This window comes from Neophocaena asiaeorientalis, unplaced genomic scaffold (genome assembly GCF_003031525.2).
Source record: "Neophocaena asiaeorientalis asiaeorientalis breed wild unplaced genomic scaffold, Neophocaena_asiaeorientalis_V1.1 scaffold232, whole genome shotgun sequence".
NCBI classification, from domain to species: domain Eukaryota; kingdom Metazoa; phylum Chordata; class Mammalia; order Artiodactyla; family Phocoenidae; genus Neophocaena; species Neophocaena asiaeorientalis.
This window is the reverse complement of record NW_020175672.1, coordinates 2405330-2425171: the sequence shown is the minus strand read 5'-3', so window position 1 is coordinate 2425171 and position 19842 is coordinate 2405330. Positions and strand designations below refer to the sequence as shown.

The window sequence follows — 19842 nt, the reverse complement described above, 5'->3', positions numbered from 1 at the left end:
TCACATATAAAAAGACTTTTTTTTTTTAAAACTGCAGTGGTGATATTCTGTGCAGCAAATTTGTTTTTGAAAGGTGAAAATTGTGAACTGCCCCTTTTATCATGCTTCAGAGTTCTAATATAAAACTTAATTCTTTCCTTTCATGTTTGGACTGCATTAAACAGAATAGGATATAAAATATATGTCAACTATTTCTCCTAAATTTCCTAATGTCTCGATATTGAAAAAATCGTGATGTGCTCAGATTAAATTTTAGATAACACTGGATAGTCTTGCTTTCAGAGACTTGCCTCCACCAACATTCTTTAGATGAAGTGCCTCATCTTTCTTTTTATAATCATAAACCTACAATTTGAGTTTTTATTAAGTTCTGTCTAGTAAAATCACTCTATAAACAAACTGTTAAAAGTGCCTTATACTATTTATGGATCATTATTGCTTTTTTCATTGAAAAGATAGTGTGTTGTCAGATCTTTACAAAAAAACTTTCGTTTTAAAAAATATCAGAGCGCTTGGCAACTTGCATTTTCTTGACTACCTGCCAATTAGCAAACAATATCAAAACAGCACTGATTAAACAAAATTAAATGGCACAAAAGGGATACCAATGTTCTGACAGAGATATATCTTCAATCATGCTATGTTTTTTTTTTTAATTGGAGATTCTTTCAAAGGTACCCAGTGTAGTAATGTGTCATAGATTAACACTACAAAGGTCCAAAGCTATAAACAACTTTTCTAAAACAAAGTCCTTATGAAGAATAAACACAAATGATTTTAAAAAGGAATAGTCTGAAATCACGTATTTAAGGAAAATATTTCATTGATTTTAACAATAAGATCATGATTTTATTTGACAAATATATTCTTTCTTAAATTCTTTATGTACATTTTAAAAAGTCTATCAGATAAAAAGGAGGTTAGAGAGCTCAAGGTGTTTGGATGTTTTTTCAGGTAGTACTTTGTTTATTGTCACTGCTGTTTTCCTGGCCACCAGTGGTGGATCCTAAATTCCCTTTTTATATATTCTGGTGGCACTTAGGAGTTCAAGTCTATAGGTGCTTCTTAAATCTTCTCTTCACTGTAGGAAGGACCCAGGATATCAACTGTCTGCTAGCAGCATTCTACGCATATACTGAAGGCCAGTACTGTTCTCTCGTGGTCCATAGTCTCCCTCATAAGGGAGAAACGCTTATCACACTTGAATTCCGGTTCCATGTAAATGGAGCATTTGTGCTCTCATAGTCTGAATGCTGCTCATGATTTTCTTTTGATGGCCCACCAGTGTGATCCCTAAACTCATCACATCCCTGAAAAAGACAAATGCAGTTTTTATTAGTTACCTTACAAAAATTTTATTTGGTACTAAACTGTCATCAACTCTTTAATTAATCTGTTTATCTCAGGCACACAGATCTTATCTTGGTGTTCTTGGATATTAAGATCCTGTTCCCACAGTGGGTCGGATTGGCAACCTGCATCAACATTATCCTTTGTAAAACCCTGCTACTCAGGATCTCAGTTTGTCATGATCAGTTATTTTTAAACTATTTGACCTTTTTTTTTAACAGGGTGAGGTGACTTTATTTTTTGGCCGCTATGCGCGACTTGTGGGGTTGCTCCCCGAGACCAGGGATCAGACCCGGGCCCTAGGCAGTGAAGGCACCGAGTCCTAACCACTGGACCACCAGGGAATTCTTTGATTTGACATTTTATTTAAGAAATTATCAAAGCCTTAAAATTATGATTAACTTAAGGTACAGCTAGGAAACGTTACTTGAAATGTAGTATTCTTGAATCTAAGGAAAGTTAAAAATATTTCATTGTTTAAATAGGATATAGTATGAATGGAAACATGGCGTGGCTCTAGTAGATCAAGAATCATCAAGGATCATACAAAGTGTTATACTGAGTTTAATCAACGTGTGGTAACCCTGAGCATGTTACTGGTTGTATATTTCAGTTTAGTACAATCATTTGACCACATTTTGGAAAAAAAAAATTCCTTAAAGTGTGCAATACCTATGTTTAATAGCCTAAATTTGCCATACGCCAGCTGTATCTATTAGCCAAAAAGACTGAGCTTAGGTATTTACAAGTAGCTAAAATATAGCCACAGTAGAGTACTGAGATATTTCATAGCCGTGGTCTAATGAGACCTTGAGAAGCACGGTTTTTCAGGGGAGTAGATTACTTTGCAGAGACAGGTGTAATTACATCAGCTCTACCCACGTAGTGTCTAGCAGAAAACCAAACGAGAGAGCATGCACATGCCGAAATTCATGTATGTGCCATTTCCTGACATGCCAGGAAAGAGTACGTGATTGCTGGCTTTCTTCTCATCTGAAAAATGTGAAACACTTCTCCCAACAGTACATAAATAGCATCCCACTAATAGAACCTTGATAATTGTTTCCCATTTTCAAACACACTGACTGAGAGGAACTGCATTGCCTGTAAGAGTTATACTGCAGCCAAGGAAGCTGAGGTCCAGAGATACTAAATGTATTTCCTAAGACCACATAATCAGTTATAGAGCCGGAGAGAAATATTTACTTCTTTTTACCTCCAGTTCAGAGCAATTTCAAAAACTGTTTTATCAGGTCATTCTTCAATTTAAAAAAAAATCAATCAATCACAAACCTTCCAAAACTTAAGTTAAATTCTTATGACGGTTAATTGAATTAGGCGTCCTTTGACCTCTTCAGAAAGTGCTCGTACTGGATTTCATAATGCATTTTGGTATTAAAATTCCGAGATTTTTAATGTCTGATACAAACATGGTGAAAGAAATCCTCTTTTGCAATGGAGAAAGTTTCCCCAGTGACTAGGAATCTAAATAATACAGCAGGAGTTTGGGATTGATATGAATATACTGCTATATTTAAAATAGATAACCAACAAGGACCTACTGTATAGCACAGGGAACTCTGCTCAATACTCTGTAATAACCTAAATGTGAAAAGAATTTGAAAAAGAATAGTTATACATGTATAACTGAATTACTTTGCTGTACACCTGAAACTAACACAACATTGTTAATCAATTCTACTCCAGTATAAAATAAAAAATTTAAAAGATAGATAATACAGCGGTTAATGAAAGAGGAAGTCTCACTGGGTGGTGTTTTGAACTCTGGCTATGGAGACAAATTAGCTACCACTTACGATTGAGTCAGTTTAGGGCAAATATTTAAATTCTCTGAGCCGTAGTCTTGTCATATGTAAAACTACTGACTTAATAAAATTGTTGCCATGAAGGTTAAAAAAGATATTGTATGTTCAGAAGTCTGTTTAGCAAAATGCCTGGGACATAGTAGGCACTTATTAAAGAGACAATTTTCTCCCTGATTTTAGGGCTCATACCTCTTTAATATATGGAAGATGACCTAAAGTCTAACGTTTGGATTGCACCTGATACATTCTTCAATATAATTTTGCAGGTTTAAGCTTACTCGATAGTCATCCTGGCGACTGATTCAAGGGAGTTGTAGCCGGCTGCTGTGAAGTTATCTTTATATCTTTCCATCTTAATAGCTTGTAGCCATTCTCCAACTGAACAAAAGGCAGTGAAGTCAGGAGTGTTTTGATCCAAAAGAGGGCTTATTGGCCTGGGTGAGAATAATACAGAAAAGCAAATTTTTTCATGAATTATGAAAGAAAGCATGCCTTAGCCCCACAAAAATAAGGATATAAAAAAGAAAATTACGTATTTAATTGATATTGTAATAACAAATAAACAGATATGCTAATAAAAATCTAATGTGTAAAGTTTGCCCAATAATTCCAAATTCCAAATGCATAAACAACAAGGTCCTACTGTAGAGCACAGAGAACTATATTCAATATCCTGTGATAAACCATAATGGAAAAGAATATGAAAAAGAATGTATATATACGGATAACTGAATCACTTTGTTGTACAGCAGAAATTAACACATTGTAAATCACCCATACCTCAATAAAACAAGTTTAAAAAAAACACCTAGGGCTTCCCTGGTGGCGCAGTGGTTGAGAGTCCGCCTGCCGATGCAGGGGACACTGGTTCGTGCCCCGGTCCGGGAAGATCCCGCATGCCGCGGAGCGGCTGGGCCCGTGAGCCATGGCCGCTGAGCCTGCGCGTCCGGAGCCTGTGCTCCGCAACGGGAGAGGCCACAACAGTGAGAGGCCTGAGTACCGCAAAAACAAACAAACAAACAAAAAACAAAAAACAAAAACAAAAAAACCCAAAACCCTACTAACTACAAAATTTCTATTTTATTTAGATATGATGACCAGCAGATTGCATCTTCCATATACTTTTCAGAGTATGGCCAACAATATTTGTAATCAGTAAATATTTGTTCATTTGCTTCTCTGAAAGTAACTGGGAGTACAGAAAGCACATCTGTCTGTGGACTAACTTGCTCAGAGGGTGCTTTTGAGAACATAATGCACCCACTGTACTAATGGCACCCCTTGTGCGCCTTGTGAGTTCATACACCTCCGCAAGGGCCTGACTACAGTACAGACAACAGAGCAATAGGTCTACCTGGCAGCTGAAGCTGAATAACTACTAATCTACATTACCATTACCATGAAGCATGCATGGGGTGGTTAGGTTCTTTTTAATGGGTATACCTCTTAAATCATATATTGAATTACCTTAATAATCTTTAACTTCATGGAATCATTTTACTATGAAACTCAAAGCAAAACAAGCCAATAGATAATATGGATATAATAAAAAACTAGGGCAACAGCAATAAAAATCCATGTAATATTGATAATTTGAAAATGTGAAATGCCACCTAATCACACAAATCCACTGAGAAAGTTTTCTAAAATGACAGAGTGATATTGATCATAAATTTTATTTAAGGCAATAACAATGAATAGATCTCTTTAAACACTGATTTAACTAAGGCAAGCCATCTGAAAAGAAAAAAAAACTTCTATAAAGATAAGAAATTTAATATGGACTTTAATAATTTAACACAAATGTCGATTTGCCATTGGAGTGGGGCTGAGGAGATAAATGGTTCATATGAAGTTTGAATTTCTCCCAGATTTCATTTCTTTAGCTATTTCTTACCTACTACACGTTCCCAGGGGTGTCTTCAGACTATTTGGGTTTCGAATCATTTTGTCTAGAATTCCAACTATCTGTTCAAACTTTGGCCTTTCCGCACGTTCCTTCTGCCAACAATCCAGCATCAGCTGGTGCAGCCCAGCTGGGCAGTCCATGGGTGCTGGTAAGCGATAACCTTCTTCTATTGCTTTTATAACCTAATAGCCAAAAGGACATTAAAATATTACTGACTGAGATTCAATTATAATCAAATGAATTGCCCAGGAGGCAAAGTGATTTATCCAGATAAGAGTAAAGTACACTGCTATGCAAAAGACTTACTTATTTTTTCCAAAACATCCATGGATATTAAGCATGCTGTTAAGGGGTGCATGAAGCGCAGGGTATGATGACATTTCCTAGCTAATTCAGCAATAGGGAGCAGCAATTAAGCTCACCCAGGGTGCAACAGATGGAAACGTTTTTAATGTCATCCCAGAGGTTTTCAAAAGGGAAGATGTTAACGGAACCATTTTATTGTATATAGCTGTGCATGTACATATCTTCCCATACATTTATGTATGAATTCCTCAAGTTGTAAAAAGAAGGTCTGAGTTACCCAAAATTAGCCCCTACCACAAAGTTTCACTTTTTGAAGAGTTCAAATGATACTTTTCAACAAGATATCCAAATATGTGAATGTACTATGACAGAAAATGTTACCAAGCACACTATTATTTTAAACAATATGAAGCTTATATACTGATGAACTGTATAGTGTTACAAGATACAGTATTGTGTTAGAACCTATTTGTACTGTTCATAAAGGTGATTGGATCACTTCCCAACTCCAAGTCCCGTGACCTCACACAGGCAGACTGAAACCAGCCTTAGGGGCTGGAGGGAGGAAGGTGTTATACCAGGAAATTGGGAAAGGTTACAAATCAGTTTCCCACTCAGAGTGCTGGCTGTTAAACTTTTATCAGCACATCACTACCCATTTATATCTATTAACAGCCTAAGAGGCTATTTGTATCAATCTTTGAATGTTAATGCACACTAAGCCTCCATAAACATTTGTACACGGCAATCAGAAAGTCCAAAAATTACTTATTTCGACTTGGGTTTTTTATTTATATGGAAAGCAAAAAAAGATTTTAAAATCAGACATTGTTACAAATCTGAGCAGCACAGGGAAAATAATAGGAAAGCAAAAAAACACAAATAAGAAGGACTTGTAAAACATCAAAATATTCAAGAGGGATTAACAAATCCTTTGATACTAACATAATAGTAATAGAAATGTAGGAAAAAATGGCTCTCTGGAAAAAAAAAGAGGTAACCTTGAGTTTTTGAAGAAAACAGGACTAAAGTAGGCAGACAAAAGCTGGCTTTAAGAAACGTCAGTGAACTTAATATTTGTAGGGAAACATATCCTTAAGATGCTTGCTGACATTCAAGAATAGCACATTAAAATGTGAAAGGTTGTAGGATGGAATAAATGAAGTAGCTAGCATCAACAATTTTTAGACAAAATCCTCTGTATAAGAAAAACCGTGTCCACTTTTCTTTAAGGAAAATTTATATATGTAAATTGATAAAGTTTAAAAGGTAAAGAGATAAACTTAAATAGAATAATTTTTGAAAAATTTCATAAGTATAAAATCTTCAGCCCCAAATCTCCCCTGATCACTAGGCTGTAAGTCCATTAGTTTACTAGATATCTTCCCCTGGATTTTCCATAGGAACTTCATACTTTATTTAAAATTGAATTTTTTTACCTTTCCCCAAAGCTCTTACTCTTTCATTTAATGACACTTCCAGTCATCCCATCCAGAGAGCTGAAATGAGAACAATCTAGACTCTCTTACATGCACAGACAATTAGTCACCACTTTCTGATGATACTACTTCCTAAATATGTGAAAATTATTTATTTTTGCTTATGTACTTTTGTTTTAAAGCTTATTTACCCTAAAGTTTATTATTAATTTTGAATACAACAATTTTTAAAATGTTACCTTTATATTTGTTTTATTAAATTGGTATGGGGTGGGGGGAAGTGTGGTAGAAAATACCATGAACATAATCGATTAAAATACAGCACATAAATATATATTTATTTTTGCAGTAATGGAGCCATTATCCCATAGTTTTGTAGTTATGTCTTTACCAAGTCTCACACTATGGGATCTTTCCTTCAGTACTTTATTTTGAATAACAGCTAGGGAGAAAACACTTTAGCGTTAAGTGACTTTAATCAGTGTTGGTATTGAATGCTAGTGAAAGTCGTATGAGAGTTTTAAAATTTTCCTGTTTATGACTCTGTAACTACAAATGTTGGATATCATTGTAAACATTCCTCTATAATATCCCTTTAAAAAGCACACAAGAAAACATACACAAATGGGACCTCTGTAAAGATCATCAACATATAACTACAGGAGGAATTAAATTAAAAAAAAACTTTTAAATGCAAAGAATTTCATGTGGCTTTGTATAACACTCCAGGGAAAGCGCTATTTTAGGATTCAAAATTGCTCTATGTTAAGTTAGATAAAACTAAAAATAATATGCTTTGGAAAGCTGGATTAAGTTATTTAAACAGTGGCTCAAGTTGTGAATAAGTAAATTAATAACTGGTAAAACTTTATATATTCAAAATGACCAAATAGTAAACATTTATTTTTATGGGGAAAAGAGTGGCTTTCCTCTATCTTGAGGTTGCCTGTATCTGAACATATGCAGTATTTTTCTGAATTGATGGGACTCCACCCCCATGCTCATAAGATTGGGGCAATGCTTACTATTTTCTATCACCTCCTATTTCCCCACTTGTACCTTTTTCTCAGAAGCTCTGAAAGGAACAATGCAGGTAGAGAAATCTTTCCTTTTTTATTTCCTTCTAAATAATCTTTGAAATGTACATCTAAACCTTATCATGATCCTCTTGACAAAATAGCCTTCAACAGCTCTCCAATTAGAATGCTTTGGCTTTGAGCACAATATATTCTTAAATCTTTGTGCCAATGAATAAAGTAACATGAAATAACTCTTACAGGAATGAAAGAGTTAGTAAACTTCTGTAGTTATCCTATTGCACTACAGAAATTTGACGATTCCTAGTATTAGAACAGAGAACATTTATCAACACAAAATGAAACTTCTAGCTCTCAAAAACACAGGGGTTGGGCTTCCCTGGTGGCGCAGTGGTTGAGAGTCCGCCTGCTGATGCAGGGGACACGGGTTCGTGCCCCGGTCCGGGAAGATCCCACGTGCTGCGGAGCGGCTGGGCCCGTGAGCCATGGCCGCTGAGCCTGCGTGTCCGGAGCCTGTGCTCCGCAAAGGGAGAGGCCCCAACAGTGAGAGGCCCGCGTACCGCAAAAAAGAACAAAAACAAAAAACACAGTGGTTTACAAATTTTTAAAGGAGCAGCAGCAAAGTATAATTAAAATAAGAGACGCTCTGGACTGGGAATGGACTTTGGGACTCCAAAGCTGCCATTAACAATCACGCTCCTACCTACAGGGGCACCAGAGATACGTGCTGCGAACCTTGGTCTCTATAGGACATAGTTTGGCATGATTCAAGGCAAGCCTGTTGAGGATAAACCCGCCCTCAAGGGATGATTCAGCCAGGAACTGAGACTTGAGGTTCCGCAGGTTTTATCTGGTTAGCCTGCCAGAGAAACAAGTTATCTTTTAAGGATACAATAATCATAGTAAATATTTATTGAATACTTACTATACGATTAGCATTGTTTTAATTATCTATTTAATCTTTACAAAAACCTTATTAGGCAGGTATTTTTATATTGATTCTAGAGACAAAGAATCGGAGGTGCTGAGAAGTTAAGCACCGGGAAAACATCACATAGCTGTCAGTAGAAGAGACAGAATTTGATGGAGGCTGTCTGACCAGAGCCCATGCTGTTGAGAGCTGCATTATATTTCCAACTGGGAAAACAAAAAGTGTGCTGTGCAAATAGTTACACGTTCTCAGAAACAACAAAACACACAGTAAGATGACTGATCCTACACTTCCAAAAGCATTATGTGATTATCCATGGAATTCATTTAAAACATCTTTTTGTGAAATTACTAGAAACCCCTTGGATTTGCCTGTCGAGGTATGGCCTTAGCATTATAATAAAAGTCAAAGAAAAAAAGGAAAATATTCATAGCAATTTCTAATTCTAGATCATTCCCAGAGGGATAGGAAGTGACTAGGTTAAATGACATTTTAAAAGAACACTGGGATCCAACAGGGGACACTTCTTAGACTGCAGAGAAATACTTGGAAAACACACATTTGCTTGCCGAGATGTATTTCAGTATTACTACAGTATGACACTAGTTAAGAGAAAAAGGAGCACAGACAGACCCCATGATAATGGGCCTATAATACCTCAAAATGGGAGATAACATGATTGGCTTCTGTTCTCCACTTATGCCCATTTTCATCTCATTAACCTCACAATAACATGACCCACATTTTAGGCAATTAAATATTTTGGACCCCACCTACAGGATTACAGCAAAGTTTTACCAAAAAATCCACAATTTTTTATATCTTAATATAAAAAAAGTAATAAATCAGTGGTGACTTTTAAAAGGAAAAGTTGAGGGCTCACAGTTTAGCTGAGGATAAACTTAGTTACAAGCATATTATATTTTCAAAGCTCTTAAATGTCTTTTCATGGACCACTTTAAAGAATTATCTTTATGTCTCCTATCTTTATGGGTGCTTAATTTTTTACTATCCTTGTGACTACCTACCAGTAAATTGGATGATTTATTGGCCTACCTTAAGGTAAGAAGAAATGATTTTGTTGAGTACTATAAACAGGAAAAAAAGTAATCCATATAATGAAGAATTTTAAAATTTCATAATTTGACTATGAAAATTATATTCGGACTAATTAAGACATAAATTCAATTAAAAGACAGCCGCTGTGAATGCCAAATATAAGTATTTCCAATTTGTGTATTATGTATTATATTTGACTGCATTTATACATATAAGTTCTGTCTTTGAAAGGTCATTAATGGAAAGGGCTAAACATCTACAGATTTTACAGAAGAATGAAAGTTGGAAATTTATTGGGAAAGCCTACCCTTTTGGTTTTAACTGCAAATACCTAGATTCTAACTGATTCCATTGCAGTTAAAACTCAGGAAATTTATGGGCACATGAAAAACAGTGAGGTGTAATCCTGTGATAAACCTATTTGGGTGTGGGGAACTTCATACATATGCATATTATCTTTTCCCAAGATTTTCTTGCTTATTCCCTGCTTTAGAGTGCAACTAAAGCCTCCTGGCACTATCTACCTCATTGATTTTACAATACAGTCAGCCCTCCATATCCTGGGAGGATTCTACATTTTCAGATTCAGCAGCCATGGATGAAAACATTTCAAAAGAAAAAGGAAAACCAGAAAATTCCAAAAAGCAAAACTTGAATTTGCCACACACCAGTAATTATTTGCACTGCATTTACATTGTATTCATCTCTATTTACATAGCATTTATATTGTATTAGGTATCATAAGTAGTCTAGAGATAATTTAAAGTATACAGGAGGATGGGCACAAGTTTAGTGCAAATACAATGTCATTTTGTATAAGGGACTTGAGCATCCTCAGATTTTGGTATCTGCCAAAGTCCTGGAACCAATGTCCCATGGATACTAAGGGACTAGTGTACCTCTTTTTTATTTCTTCAGAGTGATCACAGAAACCTCACTTTATTTAGCTTTCAGCCTAGAATTCTGTGGAGTTCCTGACAAATATTAACTATCAACTTAGATCTTGTTCTCATGGTGACTTAAGAAAAGTCGCCTGTAATCCGAGGTATTGAAATTTGAGGGCTTTCTAAAATCCCTAACAAATTTCTAGCAACTAAATTTAAACAATATAAAGTGAGTTGATTCAATCAAGGGTGATTCTCTCGATCAATCTAGACTGATTTTTAAAACATTAATGTCTCTGAATATCTGATGAAAGCAACAGTCCCAGAAAAATAACATATATTCACATATACAGAGGATTTCCATATGCATCAGGGAGTTGGCAGGTCACTTAAGTCTCTCCATGGTCTCCTACCCAGAGACTCCAAGAAAAAAGCTTTTCTCTAGAGAATTTTTTTGCTAGAATGGAATTCATTATTTTAAATTATCCAGTTTTTCCCACCATTTGTATATTGAAGATTAAACATATAATTGCTCAAATACCAGTTTAACATAAGTATAAAATAATGAATATTATGCTTTAAGAAGAATATTAATATCAGTTTCACTATAAAAATTGAACTGCATAGGTAATTTCTTGTGTTTGAATTTAATAATTCCGACCTTTGTGATTAAAAAAAGAAGAAAGATGGTGCTAAAATATTCTAGGTCAGAAGTAAACTTCATTGTGCCTATAAAAATTTCATTTGATCAGTAAAAATATTTATTAATACTTGATAGACTAAATATACATTTATGATATTTAATTTTCAAGAAAAACAGTAGGGAATACTAAAAACTAAATTGAAGATATTTATTTTTTTTCTTCTTAACCATTTCTATTATTTATTTTTAGAAGTTAAGGGAACTTTGAATTTAAGTCATCTTATATTCCTGTCATTCCCTTTATATTTGAATCTAGTACAGAAGGAAGGTGTCAAAAGAAATGAAACTCTACCGAGTGTCTAGGGAAATGTAAATATTTCTCTTTCTCTGCCCCAAGGATTTGTTTGCCCACATTTTGACAGTCCATGAAATCTTTGACACTGAGACCTGTCAAATATTAACAACTTTGCCTCTGCCAAACGGACTCATCATTCAGACTTTTATCTTTGAAAAACCAAAACCAAAAAAAAAAACCCCAAATAAAAAAATTTTATGTCATTATTCAATTCGAAATAGCAAAAGATTTCACTGATTTCAAACTCCCCCTCTTTAGGCTGTGACTTTTTCAGCCAATTCAAAAATTTGTTAAAAAATGTATTGAAAATTACCTTACCAACAAGCTGTCTCATTTTAGTTGTCAAAAAATAGCTATTTATAAGTTTTAAGAACCATAGGAACTTGATGTGGAAAATTCTAAAATAAAAAAGGATACTAATTTTATATAACAATGATCATGATCTGTTTTTGAAAAATAACTCAACTTTAATGTTAGTCAGCATCTATTGCTGTCCATGTTTATAGTACCTCGAGAATTGACTACTCCAAACCGGTTTGCTTTTCACATCCTTCTTTTCAATGGTAATATAGAATTTCTTCAAGCAGCACTTAGTTTTTTACTCTATTCTTCAAGAGCGTGCATTTTTACCATTTCCAAATTCCTTCAAAAAAAGGCTTTCATCAATTTGCCCCAACCTAACCTTCGTTTCAAATCACTAACGATGTATGCATCTCCCTTATAGGAGATGCATAGGAGTCTATTTGGTTGGTCCCCAAACACTTCACTAAGCCTTTATTTCTGGACTTTCCAAAGGGCTCCTTTGGCAAATTCTCTAATCAACTATGAACCAAGGTCTTCTCCATATTTCTAGTTCAAATCCAGGGTACCTTCCTAGACTTTACATTTGCTCTACTTTTATCTAAATTTCACTCATATTTTCAATAAATTAAGCCACATGAATCTGCCAGTACTTGAAAGCTTCTGGCTTACAAAAATGTTAATTTCGTAAAATTCAACTTAGAGAAGCAAATATTTACTTGCACTTATGCTATATTGTTTTATAAATGGTTTCTTGGTGTGAGATGTATACGCTCAAGAACTATCATCAGCTTCTTAAAGGATAACAACGTATCTTATGCCTTAGTAACAAGATACACATTTAATAAGTTGTATTTTTAGAAGAAATTTCCAAAGATAGTCCCATTGTGATTACATTCTAAAATATCACTATGAAACACCAATATTGATCATAAAATCTAGGTTATCTCATGAAATTAAAATTTAAGTAAATCAATCGACAATAGATAATTTAAACAGATTTTATCAGGAAATTAAAGAAAAGAAAGACAAGCTGTAACAACAAAATCAAACACAACCTTCCTAACCCTCCCCTCTGCAAATGATTCTTTTATTCATGTGACTCTCCCACTACAGGTGTGCAAGCTCAGCTTGATTACCTTTATTAAGGAGAAATATCCTTTGCAGGCTTCTATTGTGTCCAGAGAATTTAAATTAAAAAAGAAAAAGCAATTCTTCAAAATGAAGACAAAATGAAATTAACTGAACCATTAATTTATGGTAATTATTGTGGTAATTTGTGGTAATAATTGTGAAAACTCAACAATCATCTTTTTATGATTCTATAAAAGTTTCTTCATATGAGCCATTACCTACACGTTCCCATAATATGAATATTAATGTATTAAATAAATCCTTTTTGTTTAAGTAGTGTAATACCTACATCTTGATTTGACATGTCCCAGTAAGGTCTTTCTCCATAAGACATAACTTCCCACATGACTATTCCATAGCTCCATACGTCACTGGCTGATGTGAATTTCCGGTATTGGATGGCTTCAGGTGCTGTCCACCTCACTGGAATTTTTCCACCCTGTATAAAATGAAATTGACATTTTAAGTATATATAATAATGTATAAAACATTTATAGCAGAACCATTAAGCTACAGTTAAACACTTTTGTATTTGGTTGGCAATTCAGCAGTATCAGGTCTATTCATCTTGAATTTCTCTAAGTGCATTTAAAGTTACTAATCTGTTTTTTAAAATGTCACAGTTAAAGTTTCATTTTTAAGGCAAATCAATAATGGACCTATGTGGTTGTAGGGCAAGAGTCTAGTCGAGAGGACAATGACAAATTAGACAAAACAGCTACTAAAATGGAATGAAATATTGGAATAATATTAATAGTATATAAGTAAATCCTCATATTTTCCCTTTTTCTAATCTTACAAAAGTTATAAGAATTAGCATAGTTAATCTTTTATTAAAACCTTTATTAAAATGGGATTATATTTTTCTGCTACAATTATGACTGCTAGTAACCAAATGTTGTATGTGTATATTATTTATATGAACATCCCAATAAAAAATGAGCTGTTCTCATTTTTATCATTACTTCTCATCTTAGCCTATATGTAGATTGTAAAAGCAACAAAGATTCTTCCAAAAGGAAAAAAATAGCAACAACAAAAAGCTGAGATCAATTTGCCTCTTTTCTCCCATTTAGCTTTATATTATTAGGCCCTGCTTTCTTGGTAGGAAAATCGCAGGAATATGAAAAGGTGCAGTAATAGACTTTTTCTTACAGTCGTTGTATAGACAGCTTCTGGATCGTCCTCTATAACCCGGGACAGGCCGAAATCTGACACTTTACAAACAAGATTGCTGTTGACAAGAATATTACGAGCTGCAAGGTCCCTGTGAACATATCCCATATCGGCCAAATATCTCATTCCAGCAGCAATTCCTCTCAGCATTCCTACTAACTGAATGACTGTAAATTGCCCATCGTGTTTCTACAGGAAGACAAAAATGAAAGTCCAGTTAGCTATACTTTGAAAGGGAAAAAAAATCACCATGAAAAATGTCTGCACCCTAGTCATTTTCTATTGTATACTAGGAATCACCAGTTAATTTTCTACGTAGTGTAGACACTTGTGAAAAACATAACAGGTGCTGATTTAACTTGATAGTCAGGTAATATAAAAAAGAGTTCTGATAATCATTTAGTTATTTATATGGATGTGTTGTTAACATTAACTAATAATAATTTCAGATTGTGCAAATCCAAAAGTATATGCTAATTTTTAAATCGAAGTTAGGGAATGGAATATTAAAAAAAGTGATCCCTGACAGCTAACTGTTTTCCTCACTTGCCAAAAATTACACAAATAATCTAAAAATATAAAAGGGATAAAGATACATATATTAGCTTTCTTTCTCCAAATGGTAAAAAATGTAAAGGTAAAAAAACTTTTGAGTAAAGATGAAGAGAAACTAAGAGGTAGAAAAGGATTATACTGGCTGACTTGGTTTTCACTTTATACTTTTCATTGCTATCCGTAGGTACATTACTTATAACCAAGATTCTTTAAAATACATGTACTAGCAAGTAGAATTGAGCACTCTTTGCAACCAACTGGCCACCATATATATATATTTTTTCACCATATATTTTTAACCCACAGATTTCTCCAACTGAATTGCAGATATGGTGCATGAGGACCGTGGATCGAGCAGATGAGCTTGCTAGGTGACGCTTTCTTCCAGAGAGTTGACAGTTATGCATATCATCTTGCATGTCATATGCAAGATGACAGTTGCATCTTGCATATCATCAAGATGCAGCAATAAAGACCTCTCGAAATCCTCTGGATCCTTATTAAAATGGGTTGAACTTATCATTCTAGATCATGTATGTTCTCATTATTTTCTCTTTGCCATTTGAAAAAATGTTAACATGTGTTCACGTTCTTAGGTGGAAAGTCTCTGCATGTAAAAATAGGTATGTTTTTACATTTAGAATTTATTATTTATAAAAATAACATACTTGTAACTCTAAAAAGGTTCATAATTCTTTATTTTAGGCTTGGTGTTCACATAACAATATAACAGAAATGGTTCCACAGAGCAGAGCTGGGATCATCCTACCAACATTGAACGGCTATCTCACTTCTCAGTCTTCTCTGTATTACGTCTGTATTTCATTTATAATTGTACTGAAAAAGTAAAATGCTACACTACAACAAGTATTCAAATTACAGTGCTTCAGGTGTCCTCCATACTTGTGGTAATATGTCAACGGAAACTATTTTTTAACTACATTGTATCACTTAAATGCTCAAAAATATTCTAGTTCAATCCAGTCTAAGACTCTTTTAATCTGCTTTTCAAAGACAATTTTGTGACCTGTTAAAGTTTACACTGTTCACATTTTACACTGCAAAGAAAAGTTCAGAAAATTACATTGGTAGCATGTATATTTAGAATGGGAGAATAACTTTGTTACTTACCCTGAGAAATGCATCTAGGGCTCCATTTTCCATGAATTCTATTACAATCATGACCGGTTTCCCTAAAATTACAAAAATATATACATAAGAAAAAACAGTGTTGCTTCCAAAACTGTAATCTAAACTTCGTAGTTATCCTCTTTCTCACTCCAGATAAAACACATGGTGCTCTTTTGAAAGACTGACTGGGTGAGTGGTGAGTATTTCTAACGCTTTTAGTGCTGCTAAATGCAAAGAGTCATTAACTGTCTGTTTGGAATGTGGTCATGATTCACAAAATTAAACAGTAAAAGTCAATGTGTTCTTCTGACTCCTGCCTTGTGAACAAAACTCAGAGAAAATGACACTTTACAGAAAATGTGAAGACTAAACTGTATTACTTTTGTGGCTTTGAAGCTAAATGAAAATATCTGTCACTCCATCTATCTATCAGATATATTCTTTAGCTCTAAACCTGCATTCATTTATCCTGATTTTTTTTCTGAGATGGTAACACAAAAGAAAATTTAGTCAGTTACATATCAAGAAAAAAAATTCATTAAGAATATGCAATGTATTTACAATTTGATTTTTTAGTATCTATGAAATAACACTAATTTCTGACAGTTTGCTGGATAAATGAAATATATAATCAATATCTACCTCTTGTAACAACCCCTTCCAAATGGACAACATTTGGGTGGTCAAACTGCCCCATGATGCTGGCTTCACATAAAAAGTCTCTCCTTTGTTTTTCTGTGTAACCAACTTTCAGGGTTTTTATGGCTACCGCAACATCTCTTTTCCCTGGAAGTTTCAAACGACCACTGCAGACTTCTCCAAATTCTCCTGAAGTAACAGAACAGGCAGGTGTATTTTAATTTCAGAAATATTTCCTCTCTCAAAATAAATGCATTAAATTCTTTAAAAGCACTTTTAAACTTTCCTAAACTGTTACACAAACTATTATTTTTTTTAACTGGGTTGACAAAAACTCTTTCAGAAACAACATTCAGGTTTGAAATACACTGCATAACGTACACTGCTTACTAGAGTATAAGGGCACATTAGCAAATTCTAAACATTGCTGTTGTTCTCACAGCTTGAGAAGCAAATACTTCTCAGAGATTTAAAAATCTGGAATTCATATCTACTTATGTCTGCCAGATTGAATGGACTTGATCCAAAAATGTATAATTATTCTGAAGATACACTGTATCCATAGAAAATAATGCTCCTTTTAAATAATTCATACATATTAATTTTCTACATGGAATTACACAGCACAACGGCTAATACCTAAAGCTTAGCAGGAAGATGGTAAATCAAGTCAGAGGAGATGTATATTCCAGCAAAATTCGGGACATTCTAATTATTTTAAATACGAAGTCATTTCTTGGACAGGCCAGAACTATTACGAAATAGCTTATAACAGAACGATATCTTAAAAATCCAACAGAAGACAAAAGATACACGATTCTCTGTACCACATGCTTCTTTTTCACTTTTTTCTTAAGATTTCATAAACAAGTACAGGCTCATTGCTTCTAACAGTTCAGGTAAATGCAAAGGTTCTATACTTGAGTTATAATTATTTGCCTGTCATTATGATGTATGACTTTCAATCTTGGCTAAATGGAACAGCTGAACAAGGAAGTTACAACAGCCTTACCTGCTCCAATCACACGCTCAATTTTAATACAGGAGGCATCTAGCTCCTTGGCGAATTGATGGACAGCTCTATTTGGGTCCTCATAGGTTTCAGGGTCAATGTAGGTTTTGGTGCCTGGAAATTTAACTGTAATGATGTAAGAAAGCATGACTGTGATGAAGCAAAGCACTTATTGTGCAGTCAGCCCAGGAATTTCATTATGCAGAGTGCTCCTTGGAACAGTGAACTTGCTTCCACATCACCTGATTCACAGCAGTTTTAACAGACTACTTCAGTCTGCGGGCGTATAGGTATTATCTGCAAGCTTCTATAGGTAACATAGGATCCAGTTCATAGTTTACTAACTGAATTGCTTTTCCAGTAAATCAACAAAAGACATCACCGAAATTCTCTGACATGACTCTTATCAGACTGGAGGTTTAATTAAATTCACTGCTATCATGGCATAGTTCAAGCCATACTGAGGTTTGTAATGGACTTGGAAACACATTTGTAAATCTATCATTCAGTCAATCAATCAAATTAATACACTGGGAAAAGAAGACATTTCATTTACAGGTAGCCTACTACACTGACAGCAATATTAAAAACAGTTAGACATGTTACTTATTCTTTTGATTTATTTTTTTAAAGACCAACCACCATTGACATAGACATATAAATTAATACAAGATGTGAGGGACTGCTATCACAGAACCAGAGAGAAATCTACTATGACACAGTTTCTTCTTCACCTTGAAGGGCAATAGAGGCCAGATGTACAAAGTGCAGAGTACAGTTAGAAAATTTACAATATTCCTGGGATCTGCTAACCATGTATGACAGTAATTTGAAAGAGGAATGGTTTATATGAACTTTCAGTTATAAGGCTCTGGAAGATCTTAACTGCTATGAGGAGGTAGCCAATATGCCTCAGAAAAGGTAGTCAAAAGTCAAACAACATAGAATCATCTTAAAAGTTAAAATCTTCTTAAAATGCACCCAGAAGCATGCAGGTAACAGATAATGCTATGTCAACTTTAAATCAATTACAATAATGTATTCCAAATCTAATCATTTGGTTAAAGACAAAGATAAGATAGATAGGCATATATTTGGTTATATTAATGCAATGAAAAGATACACTATATCCTCAAAAAAACGTTATTGTTTTTAACAAAGCCACTGAACAATCTTTTCATTAAATCTTACTATTTGGAGAACAATATATTTCTTTATGCATTACACTGCAGCCTAACTGTGCTTATGTCATCACATCAAATTGAAATTATATTTTTAAAATAAGCATATAACAAACAAAAAGAAGCAGAATGTATAAAGGAAAAATGGGATTTTAAAATCTTGAATTATTCTGCTGTAGTTGATTGTTTATCCAAAATTGATTGTCTTAAACAATTACTGTTGCAGTCTATAAAACTGACAGATGCTCATTTGTTACTAAAGCTGAACATGAAAAAAAAAAAAACACAAGAAGAAAAGAGAGAGGGGATAGAAAGAGAAAAGAGAGAAAAAGGAGTACAGGGAAAGGGGGGAAGAGAAAAAGAGAGAAGGGAAGAAAACAATAGGTTAACCTCCTAGATTGGTAGGCAGATGGAGAATGAGCCATCTTCTCCCTTTTTATTCTCTTCCTTTCTTTCATTGTTTTTTTTTTTTTTTTCTTTCTTTTTGGTTTGGTTTTGTGATAAGGGAGCTGGATTGGAGGTAGCCTTCTGCATCTCAAACGGGTCTCTGATGGTTCTTTATTCAAGCTGTCATAAAACATTTTGACAGGCCAGAGCAATTTTGGCATAAAAACATGAAATACTGCCCGGCTTGGATTCAAAGACATTGTTAGAAGAAATGGTAGGAGGAAACAAAATGTAAATTGGAATTGCTTCACTAAACTCCTCCATCGTGTTTATATCTTTAAATGTAACACTTGGGGCCATGGAGAGTGGAGGGCGCCTGATACAAATGACTGGACATTCTATTAAATTCAGTGCTCTAAAAGCTAGTAAAATGGTTGCTTTCATGTTTCTGTAAAAATTCAATCTGGTGTCTTAGCACCTAAGGAAATTGTTTTTATACTAAAGGAATAAAAGGACACCAACTTGTAAATAGCTGGTGACCACAGTTTTGTACTTTACGTATTGTAAATACAGTCATAAAATCAAATA

The 19842-nt window shown here is 34.3% G+C and overlaps 1 protein-coding gene across 1 annotated transcript in view; it reads right to left on the bottom strand.

Moving 5' to 3' along the window:
* Nucleotides 1–877: 877 nt before the first annotated feature.
* The window catches only part of EPHA7 (EPH receptor A7), a 164137-nt gene continuing 145172 nt past the window's right edge, over nt 878–19842 (bottom strand). Inside the window, exons 11-18 of the mRNA XM_024731803.1 lie at nt 17687–17812; nt 16678–16863; nt 16036–16097; nt 14329–14538; nt 13463–13612; nt 5074–5267; nt 3455–3610; nt 878–1310 (exon numbers count right to left, since the gene is read on the bottom strand). Coding sequence (XP_024587571.1) covers nt 1196–1310; nt 3455–3610; nt 5074–5267; nt 13463–13612; nt 14329–14538; nt 16036–16097; nt 16678–16863; nt 17687–17812 — 1199 coding nt within the window. The 3' untranslated portion in view covers nt 878–1195. The remainder of the gene's footprint in view (nt 1311–3454; nt 3611–5073; nt 5268–13462; nt 13613–14328; nt 14539–16035; nt 16098–16677; nt 16864–17686; nt 17813–19842) is intronic.